Source organism: Capsaspora owczarzaki, assembly GCF_000151315.2.
Source record: "Capsaspora owczarzaki ATCC 30864 unplaced genomic scaffold supercont2.6, whole genome shotgun sequence".
In the NCBI taxonomy this organism is placed as follows: domain Eukaryota; class Filasterea; order Ministeriida; family Capsasporidae; genus Capsaspora; species Capsaspora owczarzaki.
This window is the reverse complement of record NW_011887297.1, coordinates 1,415,171-1,435,268: the sequence shown is the minus strand read 5'-3', so window position 1 is coordinate 1,435,268 and position 20,098 is coordinate 1,415,171. Positions and strand designations below refer to the sequence as shown.

At 55.2% G+C, this 20,098-nt stretch overlaps 9 protein-coding genes across 9 annotated transcripts; 4 read left to right on the top strand and 5 right to left on the bottom strand.

Moving 5' to 3' along the window:
• Positions 1-7,479, top strand: CAOG_04444 (hypothetical protein). The gene is made up of 5 exons (XM_004348222.2): positions 1-13; positions 455-576; positions 699-811; positions 892-6,395; positions 6,524-7,479. The coding sequence occupies exons 2-5, from the start codon at positions 506-508 to the stop codon at positions 7,307-7,309; spliced, it is 6,474 nt and encodes a 2,157-aa protein (XP_004348272.2). The 5' UTR covers positions 1-13; positions 455-505; the 3' UTR covers positions 7,310-7,479.
• CAOG_04443 (hypothetical protein) lies at positions 7,453-8,315 on the bottom strand. Its single transcript, XM_004348221.2, has 2 exons — positions 8,219-8,315; positions 7,453-8,076 (listed from the first exon to the last, which is right to left on the bottom strand). Exons 1-2 carry the CDS (start codon positions 8,296-8,298, stop codon positions 7,632-7,634), a joined length of 525 nt encoding a protein of 174 aa, XP_004348271.1. The 5' UTR covers positions 8,299-8,315; the 3' UTR covers positions 7,453-7,631.
• A 116-nt stretch (positions 8,316-8,431) lies between these two features.
• Positions 8,432-10,051, top strand: CAOG_04442 (hypothetical protein). The gene is made up of 6 exons (XM_004348220.2): positions 8,432-8,485; positions 8,627-8,692; positions 8,995-9,066; positions 9,153-9,280; positions 9,381-9,720; positions 9,815-10,051. Exons 1-6 carry the CDS (start codon positions 8,482-8,484, stop codon positions 9,913-9,915), a joined length of 711 nt encoding a protein of 236 aa, XP_004348270.2. The 5' UTR covers positions 8,432-8,481; the 3' UTR covers positions 9,916-10,051.
• CAOG_04441 (hypothetical protein) lies at positions 10,006-11,536 on the bottom strand. The gene is made up of 6 exons (XM_004348219.2): positions 11,379-11,536; positions 11,179-11,258; positions 10,816-10,915; positions 10,651-10,722; positions 10,298-10,571; positions 10,006-10,207 (listed from the first exon to the last, which is right to left on the bottom strand). Exons 1-6 carry the CDS (start codon positions 11,475-11,477, stop codon positions 10,077-10,079), a joined length of 756 nt encoding a protein of 251 aa, XP_004348269.1. The 5' UTR covers positions 11,478-11,536; the 3' UTR covers positions 10,006-10,076.
• A 14-nt stretch (positions 11,537-11,550) lies between these two features.
• On the bottom strand, positions 11,551-12,956 carry CAOG_04440 (pre-mRNA-splicing factor 38A; the record flags this gene model as incomplete). Its single annotated transcript, XM_004348218.2, has 3 exons — positions 11,551-12,347; positions 12,505-12,664; positions 12,770-12,956. The coding sequence occupies 3 exons, from the start codon at positions 12,954-12,956 to the stop codon at positions 11,651-11,653; spliced, it is 1,044 nt and encodes a 347-aa protein (XP_004348268.2). The 3' UTR covers positions 11,551-11,650.
• Positions 12,957-13,033: 77 nt separating this feature from the next.
• Positions 13,034-13,980, top strand: CAOG_04439 (hypothetical protein). The gene is made up of 4 exons (XM_004348217.2): positions 13,034-13,159; positions 13,237-13,283; positions 13,413-13,491; positions 13,604-13,980. Exons 1-4 carry the CDS (start codon positions 13,052-13,054, stop codon positions 13,850-13,852), a joined length of 483 nt encoding a protein of 160 aa, XP_004348267.1. The 5' UTR covers positions 13,034-13,051; the 3' UTR covers positions 13,853-13,980.
• CAOG_04438 (UDP-glucuronic acid decarboxylase 1) lies at positions 13,921-16,633 on the bottom strand. The gene is made up of 3 exons (XM_004348216.2): positions 16,509-16,633; positions 16,001-16,170; positions 13,921-15,337 (listed from the first exon to the last, which is right to left on the bottom strand). The coding sequence occupies exons 1-3, from the start codon at positions 16,564-16,566 to the stop codon at positions 14,183-14,185; spliced, it is 1,383 nt and encodes a 460-aa protein (XP_004348266.1). The 5' UTR covers positions 16,567-16,633; the 3' UTR covers positions 13,921-14,182.
• Positions 16,634-16,643: 10 nt separating this feature from the next.
• Positions 16,644-17,939, bottom strand: CAOG_04437 (hypothetical protein). The gene is made up of 3 exons (XM_004348215.2): positions 17,309-17,939; positions 17,052-17,203; positions 16,644-16,952 (listed from the first exon to the last, which is right to left on the bottom strand). The coding sequence occupies exons 1-3, from the start codon at positions 17,921-17,923 to the stop codon at positions 16,748-16,750; spliced, it is 972 nt and encodes a 323-aa protein (XP_004348265.1). The 5' UTR covers positions 17,924-17,939; the 3' UTR covers positions 16,644-16,747.
• A 259-nt stretch (positions 17,940-18,198) lies between these two features.
• On the top strand, positions 18,199-19,982 carry CAOG_04436 (hypothetical protein; the record flags this gene model as incomplete). Its single annotated transcript, XM_004348214.2, has 8 exons — positions 18,199-18,341; positions 18,429-18,479; positions 18,539-18,616; positions 18,706-18,789; positions 18,884-18,931; positions 19,056-19,139; positions 19,228-19,311; positions 19,406-19,982. The coding sequence occupies 8 exons, from the start codon at positions 18,199-18,201 to the stop codon at positions 19,980-19,982; spliced, it is 1,149 nt and encodes a 382-aa protein (XP_004348264.2).
• Positions 19,983-20,098: the final 116 nt, after the last annotated feature.

The window sequence follows — 20,098 nt, the reverse complement described above, 5'->3', positions numbered from 1 at the left end:
CAACGGCTGCCCGGTACGTTCGCCTGGTTGTTTTGTTCGTTTTCCCGCCATATCGTCCCCCATCCTAAAATTTCGCTTTTCGTGATTTTTTTTTTTTTCGGATTGTTCCCATGCAATTGGTGAGACTCTGGCCAACCAGTCCACGGTCGCAAAAGAGATGAGCGACATCACAGACAGAGCCAACAACAAAAAACGCAGTCGCTGATTGATTCTGGAAAGAGTCAAGAGCAATACGAACAACCCTAAGAAGAATACTCTTCATAATCCTAAGCAATCGCCGATGAATCATCCCCTCGTCTGCACTCTGCACATCACACAATCCCTTCGTTACTTGATCTGCTGACTGATTAGAAACCTCCAACTGCTATTCACACGCTGGCCGTTTTGCCCTGGAATTGAAAAAAACCCCCAAATTTTGTACTCAACGCACGCTTCAAATTGTATCCGATTCTAGGACTTGTTGGACGATGGAAGCGGCAGCGCGCACCCAACACGCGTCTTTGTGATGAAGTCAGACTTTCTCGAGCTCAATCTGAACGGCCAGTTCAAGAGCTATACCCGCTTGTTCCTGTTCAGGTACTGCAGTTCTGTCGGTTTTTGATTGGAACGTTTTCGTTCGTTTTGCTGATCAGCTCACCTCACAACATGCTGTGATTGTTCTCGGCATATTGCAACAACAACGCTTGGACCCTCCTCAGTGACATTCTCATTGTTACGCGACGCAAGCTGTGGGGCGCAACAGAGAAGGCTGTCAAATTTGACGCGCTCATTTCGCTGTCTACCGCTACCGTCGTTCCATACAACGGCATCTGTCAGTTTCACAAACAATACATCATGAATGGCCGGCTTTGGTTGATCTCTTGCATACACCTCACTTTTTGTTTCTTGCAGGTGCGGGCAAGGCATTCAAAGTCGCATCGATCGCGGGTGACATCGTCCGCATCTTCCAGCATGCCAGTGAGCCAGAAGTGGACAAGTGGATTGAGCGCATTAGCCACGAGCACGACAATTTGCTTCTCCCAACGGGCGGCGCCATGCCTGTGCCTCCGAGTGGCACTCAGCAGCTCGGCTTGGCAACAGGTCACAGCGGCAGTTCCAGCAATAGTAGTCTTGCAAGCATCAACAGTGCCGGTTCTGGCAATACTCGAATCAGCAGCACCAGCAGCACTAGCAGCACCAGCACCAGCACCACCGCCACCACCTCCAGCGGCAGCGGCAGCAGCAGCAACAGCGGCCATAACTTGGTCAGCGCGACACTCAGCGGGCTGGCTCGACGCATCAACCCTTCCAAGCACAGCCAGACCGAAACTGCCAATGTCAGAGAATCTGTAGTACGCGATCAGCAACCGCAAGTCACCACTCGAAAGCGAGCATCATCCGTGGGGTCGGCGTCCGCGGCACTGGCCAAACAAGAATCCAGCCAAAGCGCAGCAGCCGTTCCGGATCCTTCGCTCGCTTTGCACCGCACTAACAGCGGCGACAGCAACAACAACACCGACCCAACTCTGGCAATGCGCCACCCAGTGCCAACGCGGCGGACATCGCTGGCGACCGAATATGTCGGCAGTTCGACCTTCTCGGCCCACCCTGCCGCTGCTCGACGCACCTCCCTGACTTCTCCAGAGCACGTCATCCCAATGTCCGTCAGCATCAGCCCGTCTCCGCCGGCAGTGGCGCCAACTGCCGTTGCTCCGCTCGGATTTCCAAAGCAGTCAGCTGCCGCCTTGCGGTTGCAGGAAAAGATGGACCGCTACATGAGCAAGCGCAATACCCCTTCGCCCCTCTCGGAGAGTCCGACGGCATCCATCGCCGAGATACCAGCATTGGAGGTCGCACTGCCCTCGCCTGTTGACAAGACTGCGCCAGCATTGCTTCCAACCGCCACGGCGGGAGTATCTCCGAATCTGCGAACGGGGCGAAATGCAAAGCCGCGCGTGCCGCTCTCCTTTGTCGGGTTGTCGGGCGTTTCTTCAATGGCGCCGCCATCCATTCCCGCACCAGCAGCACCCGCTTCGCCCTCGGCGGAAGGCGTTGCTCGCGGCCAGTCGTCGTCTTTGCCGTCAACTCCTTCTCTCCGTCTCAGCGAAGCTGAAGTTCCGCAAATTGCGGTTTCGGCAGTAGCATCGCCAGCGACAGCGACAGCGGCTAGTGAATCTGGCCGACCGCGACTGTCGCCAGTCCCAATGCACAAGAGGCTGATGGCAGTCAACTCTGACAGCTTGCTGGAACTGGCTTCAGACCAACAGCGCGCTCGTGCGTTGCTATTAACTTCGTTTGAGCAGACGATTGCCGCCCATGTGGGCGATGCTTTGCGCTCGATGGATTCGAGCTCCCTCCTGGATGCGGCGACAATGATTTGCGCTGCTGTCGACCAGTTTGTGGCCACCACCACCGACTGGATGGCCGATGTCCTGAGGCAGGATGACAGCCGATCCTCTGACGCCCAACTAACGCCAACACTGGCTCCAGTTGACAACCCAGATGCGCCTGCGAGCCTGATTCCAACGACCTCGTCCAATATTGTCCAGCCGCCCGATGTTGCCAGCCCACGACCGCTCGTGCGGATTGCTTCCAGCAGCTCGACCGCGAGCATGGAGAGCAGCCTCTCCTCATCCGCCCCCAATCGCTGGTCGGGCGCCAACTCGCCAGTCCTTGCCGGCACCTCACGGTCTGCGGAAGGTCGCGGCTTCCCACGCGCACGCACGCCCACCGTTTCCCGTCGCGTCTGGGCGGCTCAAAAGTCTGCGCTACTGCGAGCCTCGAAGGAAATCTCCACGTTGGCGCGGAGCTGGGCGCACGATATTTCCACGACCGAGCGCGAGTTCCATCTGCGTCGAAGAGCCTCTCGGCATGTGCGGGAGCTACGGCGGTCGTCCCGCGACTCGAGCTCATTCCATCTAATATCGCAAGCCTTGTCATCTGGTGGCGACAGCGACGCCTCCATACTCGGTTCACACGCGGGGAATGTTGCGAATGAGGCAAAGCATCTGTCCGACACGTCTTCGACTTTGCCGGTTTTGCAACTAAAGCAGCGTGCACCTTCCCCTCCTGCTGCCACCGTCAAAGCTGTCAATCCTACCAGCAGCGCTGAACGAGAATCAACATCCATTGAGCAACGTTTGAACGACAGTGTCGTTTCTGACGACCTGCTGGACGAGCTCGAATCTCGCTCGAGCTCGGACTCGGACGAAGAAGAAGAAGAAGACTTGCACTCTGACTCTGAAGGCAGTGCCGACGATGACGATGATGAAACAGTCCACGTTGAAACATCTACCAACAGTCGCGTCCGTAGCACCCTGACGGAGCGATGCAAGGAGCTGATGATTGCAGCCCAAACACACGTCGAGTTTTTCCAAGTCGCCTTCGGCATTAGCTCGCCGCGGGAAATGCGCGCCTTGTCCGGCGCGTCAACGCCCACGAACGAGGCTGCGCGCAGCCTGCAAGCGCGCAGCTCGGGATCCTTCCAAACCCATCTGTCTCCAGCGCTGACGGGCCACAACGTGCTGCCATCACAGCATGTCTGGCGCGGTGCATCCCCTCTGTCGCGGCTGGGCCGTCGGAGCAACTCCACGACTGACTTGCTCCACTTGCTAAACGCCGATCTGACGTCCTCCATCACCTCCTCGCCCCTTCCGCTCGCCCCAGACACGTTCTTTGCATCCCCACCCGTCTCGCGTTCCGAGTCGCCAGTGCCAACGCTCGTCGACCCTACACCCTCCGCCGCACCCGATCCGCTCCTTTCTTCTGCGGCCGATGCTGCGGAAACCGGGCCGAGCGCCATCCCTCGCGACGTCCTGCGCCCTTCTGGGCGGTCAAACTCAGAGTCTGGCTTCTGGGGCACCTCCAAGGCGGAATCGCCCGTCGTCATTCGCCGTTTGCCTCCGTATGCGCTCCGGCGGCGTCGGAGCAGCGAGCTGATCCTGACTACCAAAGTCGCTTCAACGACGGCAGATCGTCCGCTGTCTTCCGAGTACGCCCTGGGAATGTTCCCTGCTCCCCTCGGAAACCAAAAGCCCCTCGCCGCCGTCACCAGCAGCGAGTCGCCTGCACCCAAGCAGGATTCACCAATACAGACTCTCCAGCAGCAGCAGCAAGACTCTCCCGCCGCTTCGCCCGCTACTCCTGTGGCAACTGGCTCCAGCCCTTCCATGCGCCCGCGCAAGTCTTCCCGCCCTGCGGCGCTCGATTTCAGCAGCATTTCCTCGCAGCACGACACGGACGACTCGGCGACTGTCACTGCCACGGAGACGCTGACGTCCTCTTTCAGCGCACTCCCTGCATCGGCACCAGCAGCTGCGGCTACAACAGCCACGCGGGACGGCGAGCAGCAGCAGCCCAGTGTTGACGCCAGAGTTGAAGCGGCGGCAGACGATACCGCCAAGCTGTTTGCTCCATTCGAGCATCAGTATTCTGCCGAGGGTCTGCCAAGGGACTTTTCACTCGAGTACTCGCTTGACCACCCGATCGTCAGCGATAGTTCGTCTGATTTGGCGCAATCACGCTCGTCGTCCGTCTCCTTGTACAGCGTCAGCTCTGTCAGTTCGGAAGCAGACTCGCCGCGACATCGCCGTTCGGAGCCCGTCTTGAGCCTGCGCAGCCGCGCTTCGCCTTCGTCGGACAGCCTGGCGTCTTCAGAGTCTATCGAGCGAACGCTGCTCGCAGGATTCAAAGCCAGCAGGGTTTTGGGCATGACGACGCCAAACAAAGCGACTCGGGACACGAGCACTGGGCACGAGCCACACGCAGACCACTCTGTTGAGCTCTCTGACAGCAAGTCTGGCAAGCGTCGCGGCCACCAGCGCTATCACAGCGAGGGCATCAAGGCCATCAAGCTGGAGCGCAAACAGTCCAATAAACTGCCAGCGTCCGCTTCTGCCGTTGAAGAGGGAGCACTCTCCTCTGGCAAGGCAGCACGTTTGAGCCGCTTGTTTACTGCGTCTCCCAATTTGACGCACTCTGCCAGCAACGCATCCTCGTCGTCCTTGTTCTCCCGGTTTAAACATCGCTTGCGTCTGGACGAATCTGCGAGCGACGTCCCGAAAGCATTCAGCTATTCGAACCTGCAATCACCGACGGCTCACTCTGGAGCTTTGGCCTCCCCCGCTTCGTATCAGCAGCTCGCTTCTTCCCTGGCTGCTGGCGCGACCCCTCCACGCGACAACAGCAACAGCAAAAAAAGCTCCGCCCAGTCGCTTCCTCTGGCCACCAACTCCACCGGACTTGCTCGCTCCCAGTCTCACCAAGCCATTCGGGTTTCGCAGCAGCCGAGCGGCGACTCGAGCGGCAACGTCCCCATGAGCAGGTACTTTTTGTCGGCGCCGAGCTCGTCCGCCAGCGTCTTGTTGCCCTACACGACTGGGATTCTACTCCCAGCGCTGGCTTTTGCGGACGACGGATCCGAGTTTGACATTGTCAAGATGCAATCCAGCCTCGTCGCGCGGCAGCTGTGCCTCATGGACGCCGACCTCCTGTCGCGCATCACCTTCTCAGAGTGCATGTCGCTCGGCTGGACGCACAAGGACAAGATGGAAAAGTCGCCGAACGTGATGGCCATGATTGATCGGTTCAACCACATTGCCCTGCTCGTCACCTCGGAGATTCTGCGCCGCGAAGATGCCGAGCGTCGTGCAGCGACCATTGCCAAGTTTGTGTCGATTGCAGAAAATGTTGCCAAGTTGGGCAACTTTAACTCGCTCAAAGCCGTGCTCACCGGCCTGCAATGCACCCCGATCTATCGCCTCAAGCGCACGTGGGCGGTCGTCTCCCAGCGCAAGCGCAAGACATTCCAGGATTTGTCCGAGCTCATGTCGGAAGAGGCCAATCACTCTCGCTACCGCGAAGAGTTGCAGCGGCTCCACAGCAAAGGGCAGCCTTGCGTGCCGTACCTGGGCATCTTCCTGACAGACCTCATCTACACTGAGCAGTTCTTTGACAACGTGCCCCAGAGCAGCTCTGCCAGCACTGTCAGTGGCAGCACCAGCCTCACGAGCCTGTCGGCCACCAACGCGTCTTTGCCTGTTGGTGCGACTGCTCGGCCCAAGGAGCAGCGAATGGCTGCGACCATCGAAAGCTTCCAGCACTTCCAACGGATTGGTTATGCCTTCCCGCCGATCCCCGAGATCCAGGCCCTGTTTTTGAACACGCCGCACAACTCGGAAGAGGTCAACTACTCGGCATCCCTTGCTCGCGAGCCCAAGGAGTCGGCCAAGCCCAAGCCGCCCGTTGTTGTGCCGGATGCCGACGAGCTGGACCAACTCGATCTTGATGCGCTCAAGCTTCGACTCGAGGCGCTCGACCGCGAGCTCAGTCGCCGTCTCGCGGACATGGACAATCCAGCCGCTGATAGCAACGACATGTGGGAGTTGACCCGTCTCTTGACTCAGCATCGTCGTCGGGTGAGTGATTTTGTTTTTTTCGTTGCTCATGTTGTTGGATTTCGATCCTTGTTGGCTCGACTTTTCGTTGCTGTTGTGCTCACTTTTGTGATTGTGCTGACGCGACGGTCTCTCTTGAACAAACACAGCTCAAAAAGCTGGAACGCGCCAGCAAGGCGGCAGCTCGGGCACCCGATGATCAGGCGGCCGCACTGGACGCATTGGGCGCCGCCCAGGAAACGCATCTGTCCACCTTGCCAGATGAGGTTTCGCGCTCATCGTCGATGCACTCCTTCCTGAGCGAAGACAGTTTCATGCTGACCCATTCCCCGTCGTCGCTGTCGAACAGCGTCAGCGAGGAGCGGGCGAGCCGGACAAGCTCCACTGCGGGTGGAAACGTGTCGGGCATGACTTGGTACAACGTTGACTCTGCGTCGTCGGATGATGCCCCGCGTCCGGCTGCTGCGCTGCACCGGTTGCCAACTTTCACCATCACGAAAAGCGAGAGCATGGATACGGACAATGCGCTGCTGCGAGACTTGTCCGACGCCTCGACCTCGTCCGCGAGCGAGGCGATACGAGGAATGCATGCATTGGAGCCTGACGAAATGAATGCTGCCGCCAACAGTATTTCTGCGCCGAGCTCGGTTGTCGCAACTAGACGCGTGGCGCGTTCTCAACAGCGCCCGTACTCTGTCGGGACGGAGCTCTCGCCCTATTCCCGCATTTTGACTGTCCCTGCTGCGTCTCTTTCAGGACGAACGTCGCCGAATAGTGCTGCTGACGAGGAGGGGGAGGGTACACCGGTCAATGAGGATTCGTCCCAGCCAACCAGCGCATCCTCCTCGCGAGCTGCCTCGCCTCCTCCCACTGCGGCACACATGCTGCGTTCTCGCTCGAACAGCGCTATTTCTACCGATAGCACCGACGTGTAGCGGCACAACTACACTTTGTTTGTTTCTACATTGCGCTTTTTGGCATATGTTGCCTTCCCGCACCGCTCCCTCTTGTGGGAGTGCTCACCATCCCCTTTTCCACGGACTCGATGCCTGTGGTTGCTATACATTCATTATTTTATCCTGTGTTTCTGCTGTTTTGTTTCATGTCAACGATTTGTTTGGTTTCAAAAAAGCAAAGTTTTGATTTTTTTTTCTCATTGCTCAAACCACTCAGCAGGCAGGCAGACGACCATCAAATAGAACCACCGGCCGAGTGTGCATATCGTATTGAAGCAGCACCAACCAAGCCACGAGATCTCTACTTGGTCTTTCTTTGGCGTCCAGCGGGTTGCTGCCAAACCGCGAGCAGCCGACGTCCGAACGACAGTTGGAAGCCCTTGACAACCACGAGGAGCGCTGGCAGCGCAATGCCCAACAGGAGATTCTGCTCGTGGCGGACTGTCGCAGTGAATGCAAAGTAGATTGCCAGACCGACGGCAGCGAGATCGAGGACGACGTGACCGAGGAAGAGCCGAATGAACATTGTGTTGTTCTGCACGATGGCGACGTTGCCGAGCGCGAGTGCGATCAGTGACGCAGCAAACGACGCTCCGACGAGCCACGGGTGGAGTGTGCCCGACGACAAGTCGGACGACGCGGCAGACGACGCGGGCGCCATGAAGGACGCGGCGACGACCAGCGAGAGCCAGGCGCCAGTCAGCCCCGCAGCGCCCGCGTTCAGCTTGCGGAAGGTGCCCTTGACGCTAACAAGCAGAGGTCGGGGGTGGTGGTGGAGGTGGAGGTGGTGGAGGGGTCGAAGGACATGTACGGTGAGTGAGTTGGTCTGAATCTCAGAACTGTCATCATCTTCTCAGAGTTGCCAGAGTTGGGTGGTCATCTACGCACCGAACGCTGTCCGAGTACTGCGACTCGACCCGCTGGCGGAAGCCAAAGTCAGATCCATCCGTGCCAGTCGGTCGCGACATTTCCACAAAGAAGACGAGAGAGAGAGAGAGACTGAGAAAAAGCTTGGATATGGAAATGGAAGCTGTCAAAGCAGAGCAGTTTGAGCTCGACGTACATAGTTGTAGTACTGCTGTATGTTATGACTTTGTTGTTTTGCGCCAGTCTTTTGTAGTGTCTGAGAACTGAAAACTGAACCCAGGACCATGAGTGAGTTTGCGACAATGTGCTCCATGATGATGATGATGATGCAGCGGGAATCACTTCGCGCTCTTCCGACCCTTGACTTTGCCTGCGATACTGATGACAATGACTCTAACGATGGCGATGATGCCCCCTCCAATCTGGTAGACTACGACGAGGAGCAGGCAATGGAGGTCGAGGCGCTCATGTCCATCTACCCGGAAGAGTACCAAGGTAAAGCGAGCCCCCAGCGCTCAAACCCGCGTGTGTGGCCCACACAAGGAGCCTGTCCATCCACACACATGGATGCGAGGCGACGGCGTGCGTGGAGAGCGAGAGGGAAAGCAGCAAGCAGGGGAAATGGCGAGATCCCCGCCTTACTCGACTGCCAGCCACTCCACGCGACTGCAGAGTGCGACTGGACTTTTGCTGCTGAACAAGCTCACACGATAGAATGGGGGCGGGGACATCGGGAATGATGGACTTTTGGCGGGCACCTGCTTACTTACGTCTGTGCTGTGCTTGGTCGTTGCCAGAGATCGAACAATCACCGCGCCAATTCGAACTGCGAATCAACGCAACGCCATCAACAGAGCCCGACATGATTAGTAAGTTGGCAAGTCCAGAAGCGAAAGGTTGTGTGTGGAGGGGTGTGATGGACCGCTGTTTCTGACTGCACCGAACTCTTTCACAGTCACGATCGTGTTCAACTGCACGTTCACGCCAAAGTACCCAGAAGAGCTCCCAAACTTTGAACTCACCGTCGAGGAGGGTCTGGAAGAGGAAGACGTAGAACAGCTCAAAGCAGTCGTCCAAGAACAGGTCAGTCAGCCAACTTTTGACTTGCATTTCGACCATCTCCGCTTTTCGACACTTTCTGACGTGCAGTGCTTTATTTTTTGAACCCGTACCATTTGAGCAGGCTTTGGCAAATATCGGAACCCCAATGATCTTTACAATTGCTTCGGCTGCAAAGGAGTGGGTGGAGAGCACACTGGAGGCGCGCCACACTGCCGAGCGCGAGGCTGCAGAGAAGGAGGCACAACGGTTGCACGAGGAAGCCATCCGGGCGCAGGGCACCCCCGTCACACGCGAGAACTTTTTGTTGTGGAAACTACACTTTGATCGCGAGCTCGACGAGCAGCGCCAAGCAAATAACGCCCTCAAGGCCTCTGACGAACGCAAGAAGAAGCCAACAGGTCGACAGCTCTTCGAGCAAGACAAGTCACTCGGCACGTCCGATGTTGCCATTCTAGACGAGAGTGAGTGTTTTTCTTTCAATTTGTGGCGTTGTTGTTTGCGTTTTGTTCCAGGTTTGGATGTTTTTGCTGACTTGTCCTCTTTCTCACCCTCCAGACGATGTCGTGATCGACGAGTCGCTATTCGACACCACTGACGAGCCGGCCGAGGAAGAGGACGAGGAGCGACCTTCGTTTGAGATGGAAGACGATGATTAAGCCGATTTGTTGTGAGATTAAAGCATTGCCTACAGTAGACAACGGCAAAATACATACTGGACATGATGAAATTCGACTCTGAGTGGAGTATCTGCTTCATTAAATCGATAGTTTATGTGCTAATATACAAGGGAACGAAACGAGTGAATCGTGAACGCGCATCACAAATGCTTGGCACTGTCCAGGACGCCAAAGACGATGAACGTATCGCCAATCTCGAGCAACGCGCTTGCGTGACTGATAATGTTGAAAACAATGGTGACGTACTCGAAGAAGGCAAACTGGCTGTACACTATTTCGCATGAAAACATTTCAAAAATTCAGAGAGCAACTCGGCAAAAAAGAAACAAACTTGCTGCACTCTACCAAGCAGCGAACTTACTGTAGGGCTCGCAGTAGTCGTTGTGCCGGAAGAAGCAATACATGGCGGCAGCGAAAGAGGCCGCGTGGCCGACCAAACAAACCAGTTTCAGTTTGAACGAAAAGGCCGAGTTCGCCTTGGCGTTCACGCGTGCCAACGGGTATTGCAACACTAGCTGGATTGTCATGTGTAGCACGGAAAAGATGATAAATCCCACAAAGCCCACTTCGTGCACCGGGTAGTTTTCGGTCGACGTCACGAATGAGAGGAGGAGGAGAAAGAACAATTCGGCGTTCTGACAGCGTTTGGTTGCAAAGCAAGTGAGTTGCAATGCCGAGACACAACCGAGCGCACTTTCGCCATGATTGGCATACCGCAAGCAGGAACTTTAGGAGGTTACAAACCCGAAATAAGCTATTTTGAAGCATGGGCCGGGACTGGTAATACTGGACGATTTGAACACACTTTGTCAGCGCTTGTCCAAGGTTCTCCCGAAACAAGCGCGATCCAAGCAGTGTTTCACTTTCAACAGCACATACCTTGTAAATCAACACTGATTGCAATACTCGAGGAGCGCAGACAATCGCCATCGCAAACTGCCAAATGCACTTTTCCGGCAAAAATCCACCAATGCTCGAGCTGATGACCATGCGCCGGAGATAGTGAGCATCAAAAGTTCGATCATTTCCATATGCCAATAGTGATAGTGATAAGGTTGAAACAGCGTGAGTACATTTGCCATGTTCCATTGGATTTGCACTACGTCAAACGGGTCGTTTTCATCCCCACTCATCCCACTCCCGCTCCCACTCAACGATTCAGCTCCAATATTGTTCCCCACACTTTTCTTTGCTTGATCTCGACATGCATGTTCGGACGATTTGAGTGGTGCACAATCTTACCTTACGCTCGGCAGTATGTTTGGGACGTTGCAGTGCGTCCGCGTCGCCTCTTCAAAGTGCGCGACATACGAAATGCCAATCTGCAAACAAAGCGCAATCGGCAATGTGTGTGGACAATGACACGAAGGGACGCGGGTTTGGTGGAAGTGAGTGAGCGTCCTACTTTGAGCACGTCCAATTTTCAAACTACCGCAACGTACACACAAGACCAGCGCAATAAACGCGGGGAACGAGGCCACAATCTCAACATGGCTGGATCGGATGGTCAGCAGCGGAGCGGCGGCCGGCGTATGTGCCATTTGGGATTCAAGTTCAGATTGCGACGTTTGTGAAGTTTTGGATTTGGAGGATTTGCGTGGAAAGAAGAGTGATGGGTACAGTATTTAGGATTTAGGGGGTCGAGAATTACAAAAAGAAACAAACTGAAAAACCCAGAGATGTTTACATGTTCCAAGGAGAAGGACCGGAGAGCTCAGCGCCGACGAGGACTTGGGCTGCGCCGACGATTGGAATGGTGGTGCGATGGACTGCGGCTGCGGCTGCGGCTGCGACTGTGGTGGCGCGATCGATGGCTTTGCTCGGATCGTCGGGGACTGCGGCTGCGGCTGCGGCGGGAAGAGTGACGTGAAGGAGGGCTTCGGCTTCGGCTTCGACTCTGGCTTCGACCGCGATGCCGTGGCGCTGAATCGCGAGAAGGGCTGCGAGATCGAGATCGCGCATATCTGCTTTGGTGTCGAGAATCTGGACTGCGACTACGGCTGCGACTGCGATCTTGTCGCGGTGCAGCGGAACTTGAAGAACCCAACTTGCTGAACGGCGCGTCAGACTCCGACTCTGGCTTCTCGGCTTCCCCGTCATCAGCTGAATCGTCGCCAGCAGCTTCTTCGTTGTCTTCCATGTCTTCTTCGAGTACACTGACTCGGGGCTCCAGTTGACCGCTCACTTCCAGAACATGGCGCTGCATCAATCGCGGAAGGGCAACGTCGCAGACGCGATCATCGCGCAGCATTCGGTCGATAAACTCGTCCATGTGCGTCAAGCCGTACTCGCCTTCCTTGTTTCGCGTGCGGAGTTTGCGAAAGTCAGTGTACAATGGCTCGAGCACCTCGTAAATTTCCAAGCTTTGCGCCGTCAGACGCAGGTAGAAAGCGCCCAGCGCCCGAAGATACCTACCAGGATGAGTTTAAAAGTAAGCGCCGCAAGCGTGAGATCCATCCATCAATGGGGATGAGGATTTGGGGGTATTTTGTCCAATTGGCTCAGAAACCAGAATCGTTGCAGCAGCCAGTACGCAAACAACGCAACCCCCCCCCCTTTTCGACTTACTTAAAGTCAGTGTTTTCAATGTAAGTCATGATGATGTCATGGCTGGGCTGCAGCTGCAGCAGCTTGAGCGTGAGGCACAGGAAGGGCGATGGCTTGACGTGCTGTCCGAACGTGCCTCCGACATATGCGAGCTCGACTGCCTTGTCGATCACCGACTCGGCTGCATGATGTGTTTGAGTGAAGCACAGCGAGTCCAAGTTGACGAGGATGCATCCGTTCAGTGTCAATGCTGCTGCTGCAGAGCTGTCTCTCTATTCTCGCTTACCAGTGAGGGCAAAGCAGTGCTCCTTCCAGTACGCGTCCTCCACAATGCGCTCGCGGAGGATCTTCTCAATCAGATACTGTGGGTTTGTGCCGTGGACGGAGACGGCGTCGCGCACGGTGCGGTTGGCCATTGACTGAAGACTGAGACTGAAGACTGAGACTGAGACTGAGACAGCCATTCTGAGCATCACTATCATCTCACTTCGTTCATAGTATTATTAGTTTAAGTATCCTTTTGATTCTAGTTTATGGATCAGTCGTCTTCTCTTGTCTGAGCTGCTCAATGGCCAACCTGCAGCAGATGCATGCGCAGGCAACAGCCGTTCTGTTTGGGATGCCCAAGCCGCTGGAGGTCGACGCACTGTACACGGCACTCACTCGATCCATCAACGTAAGTCGCTTGGCGGGGAAAAGAGAGACGCCGGGTGAGATTGGGAGGCTCAGGCGGTTTTGGTTTTTGTATGACAGAACATTATTCAAGCGGCCAGTCGCGCGTTGCTGCCAACCACAGCCATGTAATGCTGCTTGACAATTCTTATAGAACCAATGACATGTCTTTTTGGTCCACGGCGGCGAGACAACAGCGGACGGGATTTTGTAAGCGCTGACGATTTGTGAGCGAATGATGGTTGTTGCAATGGCAGGTTCCAGCAGGACGAGAGCCAGCTAGCTACAAGCTTTCTCGAGTTCGAGGCATTATGCGACGACATTTATCATCGATTGGTACGTCAGACGACACGCGCACACGAGATGCGAAAACGCAAAACGTAAATTTCAAACATTGAAGCTCACTTTGATCTCTTTCGCTACAAAACCGTTCCGATCAACCTACAAGGCTGTGACTCGTGCTGGAATAGCGGCAAGCCCAGGATCTGCATTGCTGCCGCAAGTCCCAGCACAAAAAGAGCTCGCACAGACTGACTCTGCCGAATTACACGCCCAAACTGCGCGCGCGCACGTCGAGTCTCACAGTGCCTTCCTAAGTCAGATACAATCACAGTATGACAGTGCTATCGAAGCGCTGCGATTGCTGGACAAGTTGCCGAGCAGCGAGACGACGGGTCCAACGTCCATGACGAATTAGAGTTGCAGAATGTTTTGTTGTTTTGTTTTTGTTTTTGCTCGCTTGCGCAAACATTCATCTGAACCGAGTTCGTGTATGTATGGATTGATTCATTTATTCTCTAAAAGTACAACAACACCAAACTGAAACCGATCCCTCAAAAAAGAATAAAAAAGGGGGCGGGAAAGAGCGGAAATGAATACCCAAAAAAGCAAGCCAACGAAACGAAAGAAGAAAGAAAAAGCAATGTAGCCGTGGAGCGAGCATTAACAATCAAGAGAGACGAAAAGCCCACAGAGAGCAACTAACCAACAACAACAACAACAAAAAAACCTGTCCCTACGAGCGAGCTCACGCTGCTTCCTCGTCATCCTTCGGAACTACAAACTCGCCTTCTGTGACTGCAGTGCGTGGCAGTATCCGAGGATCCACGTCACTCCACTGGGCAGCATTGTTCAGTTTTCGCTTCGGACCGGTTGCGCCCGAGCCGGGCGACTTTTTGTCCGAGCGCGGCAGCTCGAGAGCATTCAGGGACATGTCCAAACGCAGCTCTCGTCGGAAGTACTCGATCGTCTTGTGGATGCCTTCGCGGACGGGGACCTGCGGGGTCCATCCAAGGAGCTGCTCGGCGCGCAAAATGTCGGGTTTTCGGCGCTGGGGATCGTCGCGGCTGGCAGGCATGAATGCAATGGCGGCGTCGGAGGCAACCTCATCGCGAACAAACGTGGCAAAATCGAGAATAGAGTACTCGTCCGGGTTGCCAAGGTTGACCGGAACAGACACGTTGCTATTCATGAGCTTCATCAAGCCCGAAACGAGGTCTGACACGTACTGGAACGAGCGAGTTTGCTGGCCCTCGCCATAGATGGTGATGGGCTTGCCTTGGAGTGCTTGGATGATAAAGTTGCTGACAACGCGACCGTCGTTCGGGTGCATGCGCGGGCCAAACGTGTTGAAGATGCGCGCAATGTGGATGCTGACTTGCTCCTGTTGTTGGTAGGCGACCGCCATCGTCTCGGCGACGCGCTTGCCTTCGTCGTAGCAGGCGCGGGGGCCAATAGGGTTGACGTGGCCCCAGTACGACTCGGGCTGCGGGTGCACCTCGGGATCGCCGTAGACTTCTGATGTCGACGCCAGGAGAAACTCGGCCTTGACGCGACGGGCGAGGCCCAGCATGTTCAGCGTGCCGACGGCGTTGGTTTTGATCGTCTTGATCGGGTTGTGCTGATAGTGCGGCGGGGACGCGGGCGAGGCGAGGTGGTAGATCTGGTCGACCTGCAGAAAGATGGGCTCTTGGACGTCGTGCACAATGAGCTGGAAATTTGGATGCCCCACCCAGTGCTCAATGTTCTGGCGGCGACCCGTGTAAAAGTTGTCCACCACCGTGACCTCGTGTCCTTGCGCCATCAGCGCGTCGACAAGGTGCGAGCCGACAAACCCCGCGCCTCCCGTCACGAGAATCTTTTTGCGTTCGCCGGCGTTTCGGTACTCGGTTGGTGGGTACACCTGCAGTTTGAAGCAACGAACAAGTCGAAAAGGACAAAAAGTGAATCGAATGAGTGATTCGGGTTTCAAGAGAGTGATGTATGAATGATGATGATGATGATAAGGCTGCGTGTTGTGGTCTTGACGCGACGTTTTGCGCTTCGCTCGCGTTGAGACAAATGCACAGCGACGGCAAGCTCACAGACAAACCAACACCCCTCTAGACGAATGAAAAAACAGCTGTGGTTTGGATTCTCTCGACACGACAGGACGGCTCTGCAAGCGCGTCTCGTCATTGGACACGAGAGAGGTCGGCCGACGCGGAAAACCGCGAGCGCAGCAGCGGCAAAGTTCAAAAGGGCCGCAAACCTCAACGGACCGGGCCGCTTGCGGCACTGCAGTTGGAGCGAGCGTACCACTGCCTGCTGCGTATGACTGCAGACTACTGCCAGATTGCAACGCCGCGTGGAATGGGAAGCGGGACTCGCAGAGAAGGGCGTCTGAGGAGGCGAAGGAAGCGGAAACGCGCTCACAAAGAAGCCACGTCCGTCTCCTCCGACCCAGGCTCAGAGTGGGGGCCCAGCCCAGCGCGCGATCGGGATGCGAGTGTGATGAGAAGGTTGATGCAGAAGTGACGCTGCGGGTTCAAAAAGGGAGGAGGATAAGGAGGGAGGGTGGACGTACCTTGCCAACTTGCAACGCGAGCTCCTTGTTCAGGGTGAGCAGCGACGCGTGCATGCGCCGTTGGATCTCACGCTCAATGTAGTCTGAAGTGGCCACGTCAATCTCGGCCGGGCCATGCGGCTGCGGGTGCGGCGTTGGCTGTCGAACCCAGCTGACCAACGCCCCGAGCGCTGTCAAAAAAAAAAAAAAAAAAAAAAAGGTGAGCAAACTTGCCCATGCATCGTCACATCCAAGGCATGGAGAGGGGGGGGGGAAAGGGGGCAAGGTTCAATGCGAACATGATGGTTTGAAAACGTATGAGAACGCGACGCCAAGAACAGAAGGAAAAGGGGACGAAATGAAACAAAAGCGCAGAAGCAAACATGGAAAAAGAACCATCGCCGTTGAAGAGTTTGACAGGTCGTGCTTCCACATCGCCGTTCGCTCGCCGCTCGACAACGAGGGAAGCGCGCACCACGGGTCTAAATAGAAAGCAATGATCGCACACACACACACACAGCGTCCTTACCAAGAAGACCAAGGGCAGCAATGGCAATCGTGTTCTTTGTGAGCTGGATTTTCGCCATTTTGTGAAAAAAAAAAGAAAAAAAAAAAAAGAAAAGATTGACACATGCCAAAAGCAGACACGCCACGTTCGTCAGCGTGGGCGTGAAGTCCATTGCATTTCCGCTCAAAAAACGACACACAATAGGCCGACATTGGAGTGGGAACAAGAGCAATGTTGACAGAAATAATAATAATACAAAATCAGCGACGCCCGCGAAGACGCAGCAAATAGTACAAGACGCCAAACGCAGTGCCGCCCAGATGCGCGGGAGACGCCGTGTAGACAACGCCTGTCGCACAACGGTACAGGTCATACGCCACAATGCCCAAAAGTGGAATTGCAGTTGGAATTGCAATTGGCAAGAAGAAGAGGGAGGCCTTTGATTGTGGGAACATGGCGACGGATCTGCGTGAAACGAAACGCAAGGCAAAAAAGGTCAAACGCCCATTTCGCACTCAAAGGGAGACGACATCACAGATCAAAAATTCTCAACCAGAATCTTACAAGGAAATCAAGCCGAGAACCGCATCAGAGGCACCAATCACCGAGTGGCGCGTTTGCGTTCGGCGCTCGTACTCGAGCTCAAACGCAGCGCCCAAACCCGCGGCACCAAAGTAGACGGCCAAAAACCTAGCAGGAGACAAGTAGCTTGCCACCTGCAGCACGTGACGACGAGTCAAAGGTGTTGGTGAGCTCAAATCAAACGCCGGCGCGAACGGTCGAAAATCGAAACCAACTCAAAAAAACATCAAAGCACGCACCTGCAGGCCAAATGAGTACAATCCAACCATGTTCATCAACAAATGCATCGGATCCTTGTGCGTCAATGCATGCGTGAACATGGTCCAGTAGCGATGACGACGAATGTTGTCCCAGTGCAGGGTAAAGTTCAGCGCCAGGAAGTTACTCAACCGGTAATCTCGCTGAGATCGAAGCGCATCTCCAATGTGCTGCAGAGCAAATACCGTGCAGTTGAGGCCTACAAGACCAATAACGACCGTCTTGGGCTGAAGCCGATTGCCAAAGTTCCGGAACCAGCCGCGATTGTGACTGCCGCCAGACCAGCGACCACCCGACGACGACGACGACGACTCGTCATAGTAGGACGATCCACTCGGGTCTCGGAACGTAGCACGCGTGTATCTGGACTGGCTTGGGCCTCCTGCAGCTGAAGTGCCAAACCACCGCAACGCAGACCTCGATGCGCTAGTGCGCGGCTCCATCACCACCGCGGCGGCGGGCGATCGCGCGCTCGTCAGCACTGTGCGTATTGACCAGTGGGTCTTGCTGCATGGCATGGCCAGCCGGGCGAGCGCAGCACTTGAACTCAACGGCATGGTCATCGATGACCCATTCGAGGTGAAGATTCTCAGCATGGAAGACTGCCCAAAACGAAGACTGTCTTGCTGTTTATCGTATCGAATACAATGCCAAAATCACATATGAAGTGCTTTTGTGATCCCTTCGTAAAGTGTGAAGATGTCAGGATGGACGAGGAGCAGTGCATTTGAGATGAAACTGAAGGAGCAACAAACCAACAAAGTGATGCTTCACTTGGAGATCACCTGCGCTCAGCGATACATGTATTGTGAGATCAGCGATATTGGTAGATCAGTCCACGTTTGTTTGACTTTCTCGAACACAACCAAAGATGTCCTCTGACGACGAGTCCTCTGGCAACGAGTCCTCTGACAACGAGTCCGGGTCTTCTTACACTGGGTCTTCCGACACCGGGTCCTCTGAGAACGAGTCCTCTGACAGCGAGTCTGAAGACAACGAGTCGGTTTCAACCAGGTACGCAAACCAAAAAAATGCCATACACGCGCGACGACAGCTATACTGACAACATTGAGACAGGCTGGACTGGTTGTCTGAGCACAGAGCGACGATCGTTGAAGAACTCAAGACGAACACGAGGTTGACCACGCTCGGGTACGACATCTCAGTTTTGACTGGTGCATGCGCGACAGCGTACCTCATAAAATGGATAGTGTGTGCAATTTGGACGATGCCGGATTGCAGGAAGTTGCCGAAGCCCTGAAGGCGAACACGACCCTGACAAAGATTGGGTAAGTCACCACCACTGACTGATGTACGAGAGTGCAAGGCTTTCGTAGAAGGCATTTTCAGAGTGCTCACCGAGAACCGAGGGAGACAGTCTGCAAAACAATCAGATCGGGGATGCTGGAGCGCGCGCGATTGCCGAGACATTGAAAGTGAACACGACGCTCACTCAGGTCTAGTAAGTCAGGTCACTGTTACGGAATGCTTGCAAGTGGGTGGTTCCAACAGAAGGGTTGTTTAGGAGTGCTGACTGATGGATGGCACGGGGGCAGTTTGGACTGGAACGAGATTGGCAACGCTCGATTGCCGAGGCTCTCAAAGTGAACAAGACGGTAACTGAGCTCAGGTAGAGTCATCGCACCGCGACAGACACATGCGACTGGGCTGTTTCAACAGGGCGCAGAAAGGAGAAAGGGTGCTCACTGATGGGGGCGGGATGAACAGTCTCCACGCAAATCAGATTGGCGACGTTGGAGCGCGGGCATTTGCTGAGACACTCAAAGTGAACACGACCTTGATTTCTCTCAAGTAAGTTAGCTCACTCTGGCTCAAAGTCCGAGACAAGGTGACGCTGCTACCTTACTCTGTCCCCTCCCTCGACTGTTCATTGCGACAGTCTACCGCGCAATTGCATTAGCAAGGCTGGCGTTCAAGCGATTGATGAGGCACGCAAGGTCAACTCCACTCAGATGGTGCTTGCGTAAGAGCTGCCAATGTTTCAGGCAAAATTTTCTCCAACTTATCGAAAACAGCTGCTGCTGACTGCTCTTCAATCTTCCCTGTTCGTTGCACAGCAGCTCCGCTCAGATGCACCCTCTTGTACTTTGCTTGCACCCACGACTTGCAACCGCCGAGGACGTTCAGACCGTGCTTTGCCTCTTGACCTGCGGAACAGAGTTGGACGAGCAGCCCTCCTTGGTTTTACCTGCACTGCCAGTCGAGCTCGCTGAACGCATTACGGACGAGGCGACCCACTGGCAAGGCGTGCTGCGCACCAAGCGATTGCGGTTTGATGCCGATACTCCCGCTCATGTTCTGAAAGCCACGGTGCCTCGAAGCATCAATGCGAATCCGATCCGCGTGAAAGCCATTCAAGTGCTCCGTGACAGGAAGTCATGCCACAACTCCGACAGCACCGGCAGCACCGGCGCCTTTGACGTGATCGTTCGAGATGAGCATGGTGCTGTTCGCCACGAGTGTACTGTGAAACCGACCTTCGTCGAATCGACATTGGAGTTTATGTCGATCTCGCCTGCGGACCATCCCATCATCCGACAAATGCGAGAGGGCTGGGAAGTTCAAGTGCGACGCAGTGCGTTTGCCCTAGATCTGCATTTCGAGTCACTTTATGTTGGATACACGACTATCTGACGACGACGCGATCCGTGACGTCTCGGTCTTTTGCATTGTGCAAACAACTGAATGCTCCCCCTACTCGGGCAATCTGCAACCCGCACCTTCAATGCAATAAAAAAATAAAACACAGT

Bases quoted from the DNA above. Each gene is read 5' to 3' on its own strand.
- CAOG_04444 (XM_004348222.2), top strand. From the start codon at position 506: ATGAAGTCAGACTTTCTCGAGCTCAATCTGAACGGCCAGTTCAAGAGC. The intron at 812-891 runs GTCAGTTTCACA...TGTTTCTTGCAG, and splicing joins CGTTCCATACAACGGCATCT to GTGCGGGCAAGGCATTCAAA. The intron at 6,396-6,523 runs GTGAGTGATTTT...GAACAAACACAG, and splicing joins TGACTCAGCATCGTCGTCGG to CTCAAAAAGCTGGAACGCGC.
- CAOG_04443 (XM_004348221.2), bottom strand. From the start codon at position 8,298: ATGTCGCGACCGACTGGCACGGATGGATCTGACTTTGGCTTCCGCCAG. The intron at 8,077-8,218 runs GTGCGTAGATGA...TCTGCTTGTTAG, and splicing joins CAGTACTCGGACAGCGTTCG to CGTCAAGGGCACCTTCCGCA.
- CAOG_04442 (XM_004348220.2), top strand. The intron at 8,693-8,994 runs GTAAAGCGAGCC...GGTCGTTGCCAG, and splicing joins CTACCCGGAAGAGTACCAAG to AGATCGAACAATCACCGCGC. The intron at 9,067-9,152 runs GTAAGTTGGCAA...ACTCTTTCACAG, and splicing joins AACAGAGCCCGACATGATTA to TCACGATCGTGTTCAACTGC.
- CAOG_04441 (XM_004348219.2), bottom strand. From the start codon at position 11,477: ATGGCACATACGCCGGCCGCCGCTCCGCTGCTGACCATCCGATCCAGC. The intron at 11,259-11,378 runs GTACGTTGCGGT...CTTTGTTTGCAG, and splicing joins TTATTGCGCTGGTCTTGTGT to ATTGGCATTTCGTATGTCGC. The intron at 10,208-10,297 runs GTAAGTTCGCTG...CATGCGAAATAG, and splicing joins CGACTACTGCGAGCCCTACA to TGTACAGCCAGTTTGCCTTC.
- CAOG_04439 (XM_004348217.2), top strand. From the start codon at position 13,052: ATGGCCAACCTGCAGCAGATGCATGCGCAGGCAACAGCCGTTCTGTTT. The intron at 13,160-13,236 runs GTAAGTCGCTTG...TTTGTATGACAG, and splicing joins CACTCACTCGATCCATCAAC to AACATTATTCAAGCGGCCAG. The intron at 13,492-13,603 runs GTACGTCAGACG...TCAACCTACAAG, and splicing joins ACGACATTTATCATCGATTG to GCTGTGACTCGTGCTGGAAT.
- CAOG_04438 (XM_004348216.2), bottom strand. From the start codon at position 16,566: ATGGCGAAAATCCAGCTCACAAAGAACACGATTGCCATTGCTGCCCTT. The intron at 16,171-16,508 runs GTAAGGACGCTG...TTTTTTTGACAG, and splicing joins TGCTGCCCTTGGTCTTCTTG to CGCTCGGGGCGTTGGTCAGC. The intron at 15,338-16,000 runs GTACGTCCACCC...TTCAAACTGCAG, and splicing joins TCGCGTTGCAAGTTGGCAAG to GTGTACCCACCAACCGAGTA.
- CAOG_04437 (XM_004348215.2), bottom strand. From the start codon at position 17,923: ATGCTGAGAATCTTCACCTCGAATGGGTCATCGATGACCATGCCGTTG. The intron at 17,204-17,308 runs GTGCGTGCTTTG...CACGTGCTGCAG, and splicing joins TGTACTCATTTGGCCTGCAG to GTGGCAAGCTACTTGTCTCC. The intron at 16,953-17,051 runs GTAAGATTCTGG...CGTTTCACGCAG, and splicing joins GTTCTCGGCTTGATTTCCTT to ATCCGTCGCCATGTTCCCAC.